This window comes from Nicotiana attenuata, chromosome 2, assembly GCF_001879085.1.
Source record: "Nicotiana attenuata strain UT chromosome 2, NIATTr2, whole genome shotgun sequence".
Classification (NCBI taxonomy): domain Eukaryota; kingdom Viridiplantae; phylum Streptophyta; class Magnoliopsida; order Solanales; family Solanaceae; genus Nicotiana; species Nicotiana attenuata.
This window is the reverse complement of record NC_031990.1, coordinates 95,440,101-95,453,121: the sequence shown is the minus strand read 5'-3', so window position 1 is coordinate 95,453,121 and position 13,021 is coordinate 95,440,101. Positions and strand designations below refer to the sequence as shown.

Below are 13,021 nucleotides of genomic sequence, written 5' to 3'. Positions count from 1 at the left end.
TCTTACCTTGGCAGTTAAGCATGGTTGCGCAGTCCACCAGTTGGATGTCAACAATGCTTTTCTACATGGAGATCTTCATGAAGAGGTTTACATGAAAATCCCTTTGGGTTTGATTGTTGGTCCTTATTTTTCTGATCCTCCTTTGGCCTGCAATTTGAAGAAATCCCTCTATGGTCTAAAGCATGCTTCCAGACAATGGTTTGCAAAACTCTCACAATCTCTCCTTTCCAGAGGTTACTCCCCTAGCAAAAATGACTCTTCTTTGTTCACCAAAATCACTGCCTCCTCCATTGTCATTTGGTGGTATATGTGGATGATATCCTTTTAGCAGGAGATAATGGTCAAGAGATAGCAGACCTGAAAGCTTCTTTAGATCAGCAGTTCAGAATCAAAGATCTTGATTCTGTTCATTATTTCCTTGGTCTTGAGGTCTCTCTGGTAGAAGGTGGTTATGTAGTCCATCAACACAAGTATACAACTGACCTTCTATCTGAATTTCACTGTCTGGATGCTACGCCTGTCACCACTCCCCTTGATCCCCAGAACAAGCTTCATATTGACTCTTGCGATCCTATTTCTGATCCTTCTACATATAGAAGGTTGATCTTACAGCACACCAGGCTTGACATCTCCTTCTCTGTTCAACATTTGAGTCAGTTCCTGGTGTCTCCTAAAGTTCCTCATATGTTGGATGCACTACATGTTCTCAAATATCTTGCCAATGACCCTGCTCAAGGTATCTTACTCAGCGACTCTTCTGATTTCACCCTAAAGGCTTATTCTGATTCAGACTGGGCTGCCTGTCCCATCTCAAGGAGATCTGTTACTGGATATTTTGTTCTTTTTGGTGATTCTCCTGTTTCTTGGAAGTCCAAGAAGTAGCCTACTATTTCCTTAAGCTCTACTGAAGCTGAATATAAAGCCTTGATACAGGTAGTTGCCGAGGTTTCTTGGTTGCTTAGGCTTCTTGCTGATATGGTTTGTCTATTACTTCTCCTGTTTCTATTTTTTGTGATAGTCAGGCTGCTGTGCATATTGCCAGAAATCCAGTTTTCCATAAGCGCACCAAACACAATGAAGTGTATTGTCATTATTATGTTAGGGATGTTCTTTCTTCTGGAGTGATTTCTCTTCAGCATGTGCACACTTCTGCCCAACTAGCTGATATGCTTACCAAGACCTTAACAGGTGTTCCTCATCATAGACACCTCTACAAGCTTGGCGTTCACTCACCCTCAAGCTTGGGGGGGGGGGGGGGGTGATAGACCCTTAATGCTAAGCCCAGATCCCGATTGAGCTTCTAAAGAGTTGGGCCTAATCCTTATTGGGCCATCTTTCATTTTGTACTTCAGGGACCCGACCCTTGTCCGATTATTTTCAATTTTAGCCACAATCACTTCTACATATAAATAGAGTTAGTTGACTCTATTCTAAATTAATGGATCACATTCTATTTACCCGATTGTCTCTCATGTCTTCTCTCTCACCGACTTAGACAATTAGGATTTTCTCTTCGATCCAATCCTCAAATTTCTCGTTGATTTCATACGTTAACAGTAACCAACTCAACTTTTTTGTATCAAAAGCAATTCTAATAGGTCACTAAGATAAATCAAAACAAAAATAATAAAAAAATAACTTTCTGTATCAAAAATAACAAACAACATAGAAATTGGAAAAAAAAATAGAGAAAGTATCAGACATGTGATAAAGGGTATGAATTAGCAGAGTTGAATTTACCAATGTTGGTGGAAAATTCAGGCAAAAGCAAAAAAGATTGATTTTCAATATTTGCGAAAAATTGAAAAGAAATTTCTTTTTCCACCATACCTATTAAAAAAAGTTTTAGTTTTTGTAAAATTGAAAAGGGTCTTCCGTTTGATTTTAAACAGGGAAAAACCACTCAGATTTCCTACTTCTTATAAGAGGGAATAGCAGAGAGCTCTCGGTCAACATGTTTGTTTCATCACGAGGGTATTTTTGATAGTTTGCAATATTTGTGCTTCACTGTTGTTGTACCTAAAGGCTTCATGTACATACTACAGCACAATCCTTTTTCGTGTTGACTGTTGTACCCTTCTGGTTTGAGATGAGTTCTTGCAGCTTTATTACATCATTACACCAGTGGGCCCACTTCAATTTTGGTGTTTACACGTTCATACGTAGCCTTCTTTGAGGTTATCACTTCTCTGACAATGCTCCATGACTTTATTGATCATACCTATATGATTAATGAAGCAAGCATCTAATCAGAGGTGAAGGGATTGCGCTATATAATAATTTTTATTTAGACTTAACAAGTGTATTAAATTAGGCTTTGTTCAGATGTAAGGGACTGATGAATATATATTTACTTAGCTAGCATTTGGACATAGAGTTGGTTGAAAATTGAAAAAAATAGTTTTTAAAAATGAGATGAAAAATGATTTTTGAAAATTAAAATTGTGTTTGACATGCATTTTATTTACTTGAAAAGAATTTAAAGTTTTGTGAGTCGAAAAGTGTAAAAATTTCAAAAGCTAGAGCCGTTTTTGGGATTTGAAATTTTTGTTTTCAAAATCTGCCAAAAAATGGTTCAAAGATATAAATAAACAGATGTTTGAAAATAAAATTTTAAAAATAACTTCCAAATTTTATGGTTAAATGAGAGCTTAGTTTATAGACCGCTGAATGTGAAGATTTACTTAAAATTAGTGATTTTGTAAGAGTCCACTTACAATACTGGTTTTTCGAAAATCAGATATGTTTACAATAGCTCGATTTTAACATAAAATAGGGAAAATATTTTCGTGGAAATGGTATAGACGTACCATCAAAAGAGGTTAGTTTTGATTTTAGTAAGAGACAAGAATAATATATTACCAGCCTCGGGATGAGCCATAGTCATTGTTATTTGTTTTACTGTTACAATTTAGTGCAATTCATCAAATAAACTAAGTTATGTATATATGTTCGCATATATATATGTAATGCTATGAATACTCATTTTGGAGCAATACTTCAAAGATCATAATTATGAGACTCAATAGGCATATGCTAAGCTAGAGTCTTAGTTCTTGGAGAGTACGTACCCCGTACTTTGAAGGGCATCGAAAATTTACATATTAGAATTTAGAATTATAATCCAACTCTAAAATAGGGGAATATAAAGCTTAATAAAGTTTGACAAAAATCTCAAAATGGATTCCTTGTCTAAAGGTGTCATCAGATCTTTTATGATATAGATAAAAAGCTAATTATTTTGACAAAAATATCAATACTTTCGACAAATTTCATGTATAATGGAAAAAATCTTTTATGTTATAAACATGGATTTTTATACTATTCAGCATAAGGTAAGCAAAAAATTTGCTCATCCCCCAATTATTGAATCAAGTCAATTTTAAAACATAATTACTTGCATAGCTTAATTTGTTTTAACTTTAGGATTCTTTGGAGATGGACTCTTAACACAAAAAGTTCTTAAATAACAAAAGAATAATAAGGAATTAACCTAAATAGCCGTCATTCCAATTGATTAAGCTAAAAATAGCCAACATATGTATAATATATGTACAATTCATGTATATTTTATGTATACCGTATATCATTAGTGTATAACTTAATATATTGACTAAGAAAAATAAAAAAATAAATCCAACCGTCTATTTGTATGAATCCAAATATATTAACTAAGAAAAGCAAAGAATAAATCAAACAATCAATTAGCATATGCTTATTGGGCCATGTGCAGCATGGGCTAATCCATACTAGTCTGCATACAAACGTGGTAAAAATAGCACGGTCTAGCCAGTTTTCGGACTGGTCATTCAAAAATAGCTAGCGTTTACCAAGTCAATGAAAAATAGCCACTATTTTACTGCAACAGAGACCGGTCCAGCATAATATACTGGAGTTCGGTGCACCTGTGTATGAACTTCCAGCATATTATGCTGGAACTCCAACACACGGAAAGTTCCAGCATAATATACTGGAGAATCGAGCACTTGTGTATGAACTTCCAGCATATTATACTGGACCCGTATACTTTGCTGGAACTCCAATATATTATGCTGGAGTTCTAGTGTACTTATGCTGGAATTCCATCATATTATGCTGGAGTTCCAGCATACTTATCCTGGAACTCCAGTATAATATGCTGGAGTTCAAGTATACTTATGTTGGAACTCCAGCATAATATACTGGCGTATTTTTCGGGTTTTGAACACTATTTTCACTCAGATTTATCTTTACATGAAAAGTGACTAGGTTTCGATTACTTTTGAAACTGGGCTATTTTTAAACAACCAGTTGTGAATCTGACTATTTTTGAATTTCTCCCTACAAACGTGTGTACTATAATTTATAACTTGAGGTGGTATAGGATATTACGTGTTCTGAAGCCGTAAATTAAACAAACGGCGTCGTTCCACCGATTTTAGGTGCTCTCAGATTTATGTCTTTTGGTTGATTTTATTCCGATAATTCTTTTTCTTTTCCCAATTGCTGTGGCTGTATCTCTTCATCTCTTTGAGCTCGTCGCTGGTAAATGATACATATAATGTCTTTTCTGCTTTTTCTCAGGGGTTTAAAGCTCTGTCTTTATTTTGATTACTGATTCTCGTTCGCTTTTCTTCTGTAATAAATATGTGTAGTATTGAATTATTATGGCTTGAACCAATTAAGTATTTCTCTGTGTCGTAATTTCAAAAATAAATAAAAAAATGAAGAAAAAGTTCCAACTGCTGTTATGTGTGTTTTGACAAATGGCATTTGAGGTCACCCGAGTTATTGATGGTTTTCTCGCAACAGATTTCTCTAATGAGTTATAACAACTGAAATAAAGAGAGAAGCTGTCTTAAATTCAAGTAATGTAGAGGGTGTCCTATAAATTCCCTGCATCATGATTGTGTTCCTAACTTGAATCCGCAAACCTGATTGGTTGTTTTGGCCTCAACATTTTGCAGGCACAATTAGATACTTGAGATGCTGGTGGACGAGGCAAAAATCTTGCTAGGCTTTTCCACTAATTCTTGCCCCACTCCTTGTCAGGTATATATTTTTATGTCTATTGTATACATAGAAAGGTGTGTGGCATGCTTGTTTCTTATATTATTTAGCATACTACATAAATACCAACACGAGGTGAATGTAGTACCGGGACAGTAAAACAATAACAACTGAGTAAGCGAATTACGATTCAACCTATAATTCAAGAATATTTTTTGAGAAGGTTTGCCTGGCCTAGCTTTCACACGACATTCCTTGCCAACAATTTGATTAGCCTAGTCTTCTTATCTCAGAAAATCTTGAAGTTATAGTAATCACACCTACTGTTATTCTTACAATTCTGCACTCATTTTAGGGATCGGCCTCCAGTAATTGAAGAAAGGAACGAGAAATTTTTAGAAAGAACACATATTAATTGCACACAATATTTTTACAAGGTAGGAGAATTCTGTCCCCTTTCAACTACGAATGCTTCCTTTTATGGAGGAAAACCTTTAGACACTGTTAAATATGATATAACCAGCATCAAGTTCAAAGGGCATCTCATGTGAAATGATCTATCTCATTTATCCGGTCACCTTCCACTGGAACTCTCACTCAGCAACCTCCTCTTTCCGTCAACGTACTTCAGTAGCTTAGCTCAATTATCGATGTTCTTTGTTTTTCTACTATGCCATCATCCATGTATTTACCGAAGATTTGGGACGCCCCACTGATTATGACTCTTACTGCTTCCTACTATCTCAATCTATTGTTTTCCTGATTTTGTTTATCTTAATATTACATTTATATTATTATCCCAAACTGTCATTGCCTTTTTCAGCAGTCGTGCGACTTATTTAAAATTGGTTCCACATCTCTTGAACTTTTTTTTCTTATTTAGGTCAGTTTGTATATTCTTACTTCCAACTGCCAAAGGAAGAAACTTTTCTAAAAATTGTTGATACATCTTAACCAAATGATATAATATATCCATTAGAGAAGAGATGGTACAATAAGCAGAATGAGGAAACTGGAAAGCAGAGTGGAATACACCCCCCCCCCCCTCGGGAGGGTTTTGTTTCGTTTTTCTCCCTTTGATTTTTATTTATCATTTGGAATAAGTGGAGAATTGAACTGTGGATACTTGCAAATTATCAATTGTAAATAAATTTAATTGCTTATCATTAGTGAATGGAAATTTTCTCCACAAACAAGTTTTATTTACGAATGGATAAGCGTAAAAAGGAGTGAATATACGCTCCCTGTGTATGTGCGTGTGTGGTTTTTCATTTCTTTATCTTATTTGCTACATTGATCACCCAGCGCTAGTTCCAATTTGTTTGACAAACATAAATGTTTTCATGAACTCGAAGGACTATTTTGTGGTCGGTTCAGTAATAGTATTAGTATCATTTATGAATTCTGTAACTTGTATTTCTAGAAGAATTCAGCTTAGGGCTATTTGAATGTGGTTGATGTTTGGGCACGAAACCAAAAATGATGCTTAAGCAAACATTTCCCTCAGATTTGTAACATATATTTGTTACTTTCTATTTCATTTTATTTTATTCTTCGTTGTTTTGTCTTTATTAGGTTTCTGAAAACTTATGCAGGTAGTATTTTTTGTAAAACTGCCTGTGCGCCACTTTTTATGAAGCTAATCATAGTACCACATTTCAAACAAATGTAGGTCAAAGCTGCTTATAGAAGGAAGGTATGGGAGACTCATCCAGATTGCTTTCCAGTTCATCTCAAACCTGATGCAGAACTCAAATTTAAGATGGTAAGCTTTCACTTTGTTGGCACAATGACCCCCCCATCCCCATGCCTCTACTTCTATTATTCTCCCTTGAAACAACTACTTAATCGAATTTCATATTTTTCCAAAGTGTGTATTCGTCATTTCTACTTATGATTATTGATACCTGGTGATCTTTTTCTCTGAAACTTCATTTTCATCAATTTTGGAGCATCACAGAACAAATGATGCGCTTTGGACTAACTTATATACTTCGTAATGTGGTCTTACACGCTCTATGTTATAATAAACAGAAAAAGCAAGTGGCTCGTTCAACATTTTCTCCATTATAAACTTGCCTTAATAAGTGTGTTATCCCAAACCAAGGTAGTCTTTTCGAACCATTTAGGTAGAGCGAAGAAATAATATTTGCTATGAGAACCAGTATCTTCATTGATCCTTCTGGTAACTCTCGTGCTGTATGAATTTCTCTCCTCTTTCTTCAACTACACACTTTCTTTTTTGATAACCATAGTGTCCGCGCCAACTTGTGTGCGCCTCTACTAATTCCACGGCTTACCTTCTATCTCCCACCAGCAAAGGCACCGGGTAACTCTATCCACCAAGGTTTGGACTGATGAGAAAAAATCACCTAGTGTTTTTGTCTCTGCTAGGATTTGAACCTATGACCTTAGGTAACCCATTTTATTGACCTCTAGGCCATACCCTTGGGCGCCGACTACACACTTTCTTAATCTAATAGTGTGAGCAAAAGCGTAATTCTTTGTCCTTCACCTTTCCTCTATCTGAATGATGAAGGTTCAGTTTATGTGCCATTTTTTTCTATGAGCTTTATTTGACTGGTCATTGTTACTAAAGTTTAAAATGTCTTTGGATGCAGATTTCAGAAGCATACACTTGCCTGCTTTCTGGTAATTTTCATGTCTTAGCACATCTGCAATATGTGACAAGCTAAACAGATTCATTTACTTGCTTGAAACCTTTACTGATAAAACGGCAAATTAATATGATTTTCAACTAAAGAAAGAACCTCCTTCCACTTTCCGCTTACAATATTGTTTCTTTCTCCACTCATCTTGTCCCTTTTAAAAACATATAGTGTACAATTCTCCATTATATATTCCTGCGAGAACTACTGGTAGATCTTCCTTATATTCCTTTGATGTTACAAGATTTGATCTATCCTATTTTCTTTAAGGCATTGACAGAAAGCTAAATGTTCCATTTAGCCCCTATGTCTTTAGTCTAGTGATAAGAGTACAACATGTGATGTGTAGTGTCGGGTGCACGCGACAAGTTCGGACTTTGTCGCAGGCAAAAGACTGGTATTTAAGTGAAAAAGGTGAGAGGCATTATCATCTGGTGGGATGAGATAAGGTATTTGCTCCTTTAGAAGTGTGAGCTTCTAAGGACCCTTAATTTGTCCTAAGCGATTGATGCTTTGTGATTGACTAGTTAATTCATGGTTAGAAATGGAAATGGAACTCGTTTTTTGCTGGATATTCACTATGGATACCACTCCGGAAAAAAAAAAAGCTCCCCCAAAACGTTTTTTACACAACTAATATAGTGGATCATCTTGTGAGAGACGGATGCCAAGTATCATCGGATATATCACTCATGAGGCTCAAGACTAGAAATGTGGTTGTGTTGGTGAATTTTCGTTCCCAACATTTTGTTGCGCAAATGGATGTATCAAATCGGCAACCACCAAAGTTCCCGTTGAGTTATATGAATTATTTGTAGTTGTGTCAGAAGAAGCCAAAAGTTCCGCAAAAATATCCGAGCATATAATATCATATTTGCTTTTACGTCTTTTGGAGTTGAGCTTCATAAAGAAATGGCATTTTCAAGGAAAGAAGTTTCTACTTTTAAGGCACATGGACATATATATCACGATCTTTCGTCATTGGTCCCACGAGTTGTGCAACAGGGTGTCAAAATTCCAAGAAGCAAACTTATCTGAGGAAGTGATAGAATATATGCACAATTCATTCTACAACTATAAGATTATTCGACATTTCGAAATGTACAAATTTGATGCTAGTGCTTCTTTAGATCAACGTGTGTATAACATCCTCAGTAGAAGTTGTTGCAATTTGAATAGACGGAAACAATCTAAATATACTGTTGAATAGAGATACTATTGTTCATGAACATTTAGACAACAAATATCGATTAAAATATTATTATGGTTGTTATGACACGCTACAATATGCTTTACTTTTACCAAAGGATGCCAGAAGTAATATCCTTTGACTGACCTATTCTCCTCTATATTTTCTTGTCATGACATTCAGACATTGTCAACTATACTTTGATATATCTCCCTTTTGAGATTTGATTGCTCATTTCTAAAATATTCAAGCGTCGTTTCTAATCTTATGTACATGTCAATAACAAATTGTTGCAATAATATGTCAAATAGTAGTAATATCAATTTCTCTTCTTTTTGTACTTGTAGTTTATAGTAGTACTACTCTTTACAAGACACATATCCAGGGGCAGAGCCAATGTATAAGTTACGGGTTCGGCCGAACCCAATAACTTTTGTTCAAACTCTATGTGTGTTAAGAAATCTATTGAATATATGCAAATTATTAATTTAGAATCCAGTGACTTAAAGTGATTAAAATCCAGAACTCATAAGATTCAAATTCTGGCTCCGCCTCTGCACATATCCTTTAGTTTCACATCGTACACTTATAAGTAAGATTTGTTTATATTGATAAAGTTAGTTTAAGCTATGAATTTTTTTATAATAATTCATAAATATTTACCTCCTTCTTCATTGTCTTGGAATATTTGTGCTGACAGTTGCAACTTCATCTATGTAATGCTGCTTTTTGAATTGCAACATTTCCTTATTCTTTGATGCCGACCTCCTTCACCTTTCAAAAAAAGTAAAGGATATTGTAGCAGGTCATAACAACCATGGTAATGTGTTACTCTATGTTTGTTGCATGAACGCTAATATCTCTTTCGAGCATTATATTTGGATTGTTTCGATCTATCCAAATTGCAGTAACTTGATCTACTTAGGGTGTTATACACTATTGATCTAAAAAAGCATTAACAACAATTCGAATTTGTATATTTGAAAATGTAGAGTGATTTTTTGGCTGGCAAACAATTGTGCATATGGATTTCCATCTATTATTGACCTGATTTTGCCCACCAGTTCCTCTGATAAGTTTGCTTCTTGTAGTTTTGGCATCCTATTGCACAACTCATTATTTGTATATTAAAGTTGAAAGTAACATGGATCATCATTACGTGAGACCAATAATAGAAGATCGTTACCTGTGCCCTTTATAGTGTAAACTCCTTTCCAGAATATGTCAATTTTTTCATCAAACTTAACACCAAAAGACATAATAGTAAAGATGCTATTATATGTTTGGATGTCTTTGCAAAATTTGTTTTCTTTTGGTCAGCTAACACTAATTCATACAACTGAGCTAGAACTTCGGTGGTTGCTAGTTTGATACATCAACTTGCGCAACAAAATGTTGGGGGCTTTTATTGAAACTTCTTAGCATGACAAAAAGTACATTCAGGAACTTTTTGCTACTTATGATTATATGATGATGATAATTGGCAAGTAGTATCTCCTAATTTCACATAAGAAAATATTATATAGTATTAAGACAAATATTTTCTAAAATGTTATAAAAACAAAGAAAGTCAATCTATAAGCTATTGCACTAAAAGTACCTCCATTCCGTACTCTTGTGATTAATCCTTATAACCAGCTTATTTTTGGCTTTTTCAGTCGTGTTTCTTCAAAGTGTATATCTTGTATTGGTTGAGTTGATGCAACCAGCTTATTTTTGGCTTTTTCAATTCATCTCACCTCCCTTCATAATCAGCACTCTATGTTACAATTGGTACAAGTTGCACTGTTATTTATAATGTTCACTCTCCTATAGCATTCTTTGCAAGAAGAATACTACGGCTCATATTTATTTATGAATCTTTTTCTGTCAGATCCTAAAAACCAAAAGAACTATAATATCTGCGCACTCCAAACCTGCTCATGTTTACCAATGCTTTTATGTGTGATGTGTGTGAGCGAGAAAGTTAGAACTTTTCACGCAAATCTCTTATGCATCCTCTAAGAAAGAACCCTTACCGCTTTGAATAACTTGTTGGATACTTTTCTTGTGTAGCTTTACACAAAGATCCCTAGTACCACTTTACCTATGCGAGTCTACAAAGCAAAATATACAAAATTTTAGGATAGCAATAAAATTTTGTATCCAGTAGCACTAATTGGAATTAGCCATTGATGCGTGTATTAAGTATGCTGCCTACATCACACCTCCTTGGGGTATGACCCTTCCTCGTGCCCTACGTGAACGCGGGATGCTTCGTGCACTTGGCTGCCCTTTTGTCAAATGTGCATTAACCCAAGATAAATATGGTGTGTGCATTAAATTGTCTAGAGCCCTATCGGCATACATTTGTTTGTTATTGCTTGCTGTTCTATTTGTTCCTTACTCTCTTAGTTGGGTTCATCGTCTCACTTTGAATAGCAATTACAGGTACAAGACACGAAGGTCAACACGGTGGTAAGTTACTCTAGAGCTCCTTAATTGTGTCCATATACATGTGTGTGTTTATGTGCACATATAACATGGGATTAACCCCTGATCTAATGGAAAGACAATGTTTTGTTATCAGTTGGATATTCACGTGTTGTAAGAAGTGGAGTTCCTAGAGGAGGGAGGAAAAATCATCCACTGATTGGGATTCCCTTTCTTTTTATTATTTTGGGAACTGTAACATTGGGAGGAACAAATATTGCCAGGTAATTTGTCATGTTGATTGTGGGACGGTGTTTTGTTGCTTGAAGAAAAGATTAATGAGATGATCTGAATAGCTGCTTTTTATACCTTTTCCACATCAGGGCCTACAGAAAACAGAGGGCGGATTGTCCTTCTCATAATCCTTTTCTCCCTTGATTATTCCAAGTTTCTGCAACATTGTGTACGTAGTGGCACGGTATGTACAGATATGGTGGGGCGTTAGTCCTCTTATGAAAATGTAGCTGATCCAATAACCTTCAATGAGTCTCATTCGCGGCACATTTGTTAAGTTGTGTTTGTGAACATTCAATTGTAATTCTGAAGTTGTTCATTATGTAAATTAGACGATAGTTTAGGTGAAGGATGGTAAAGTTGCTTCCTTGTGACCAGGAGGTCACGGATCTGAGCCGTGGAAACAGCCTCTTGCAGAAATGTAGGATAAGGCTGCATACGATAGACTCATGTGGTCCGGCCCTTTTCCGGACCCCCGCATAGCGGGAGCTTAGTGCACCAGGCTGCCCTTTTATTTTTCAGGTGAAGGATGCTTTCAAAGTGAAAAATGTTAGACTTTGCTCCAATTTGTCTCCATATCACATGAAAGGAGGAAGAACAATTAAAAGGAACAGCATGACATGTAATAATCCCATCATATGGTCCAGATTGCCATTAGTTTATCAATTTCCATTACTCATTTATATTCATGTGCCAAATTTTAGTACAATGAATGTGCATATTTCGTGAAAAGCTGTGGAAACGACCAAAACCGAATAAATAAGTATATCAGATGTACGATTATGAAATAGTTTTAAAGCACCACTTTTTCAATATTTAACGGACTTAAGATTAAAGTGAAGTCCACTTTGATTCCATTGAAGCAATCTAATCACTTATATATTTGAACTCCTAAATTAAATGTTTATATTTCATTTTATTTTCTTATACAGTTCTTTAAGAGCATTCACTTTTCTTAAAACAATCTTTAGTCGATCATTAATTTCCTCGCATACATTTTATTTTGTCATTCTTACTACCAAAAGAGAATGAAACAATACACGACTGTCGTATGTTGCATAATTGATATGACTCGTCTCCCTTCTTCTAACAACATTTGACTTTCAATTTTAACTTGTGCTTTACTTAACTAAAGATTTGGATATATATATATTTGGTTGAAACTTGAAAAAAATTAGTTTTTATAGATGAGATGAAAATGGTTTTTGAAAGTTAAAATTGTGTTTGGACATGTATTTTACTTGAACATAATTTGAATTTTTTTGCGAGTAAAAACAAAAGCTTAAAAAACTCTCTAGAGCTGTTTTTGAGATTACAAGATTTTGTTTTCAAATATACTAAGAGCCTGTTTGGACATTAAAAAAAATCCCTTTTTTCGAGTTTTTTTGCTATTTTTCAAAATCAGTGTTTCGCCATAAAATTTTCAATTTTCACTTGAAGATGAATTTTGGAATTTTTCGAAAATTTG

The 13,021-nt window shown here is 34.9% G+C and overlaps 1 protein-coding gene across 2 annotated transcripts; it reads left to right on the top strand.

Moving 5' to 3' along the window:
- Positions 4,419 to 12,242, top strand: LOC109215509. 2 transcript variants are annotated; one of them, XM_019379593.1, is made up of 7 exons: positions 4,419 to 4,524; positions 4,947 to 5,031; positions 6,662 to 6,754; positions 7,611 to 7,641; positions 11,278 to 11,304; positions 11,417 to 11,543; positions 11,643 to 12,242. In XM_019379593.1, the coding sequence occupies exons 2-7, from the start codon at positions 4,966 to 4,968 to the stop codon at positions 11,695 to 11,697; spliced, it is 399 nt and encodes a 132-aa protein (XP_019235138.1). In that variant the 5' UTR covers positions 4,419 to 4,524; positions 4,947 to 4,965; the 3' UTR covers positions 11,698 to 12,242. The 2 variants fall into 2 exon arrangements, with proteins under 2 accessions (XP_019235138.1, XP_019235129.1); XM_019379584.1 differs by having other exon boundaries at positions 11,269 to 11,304.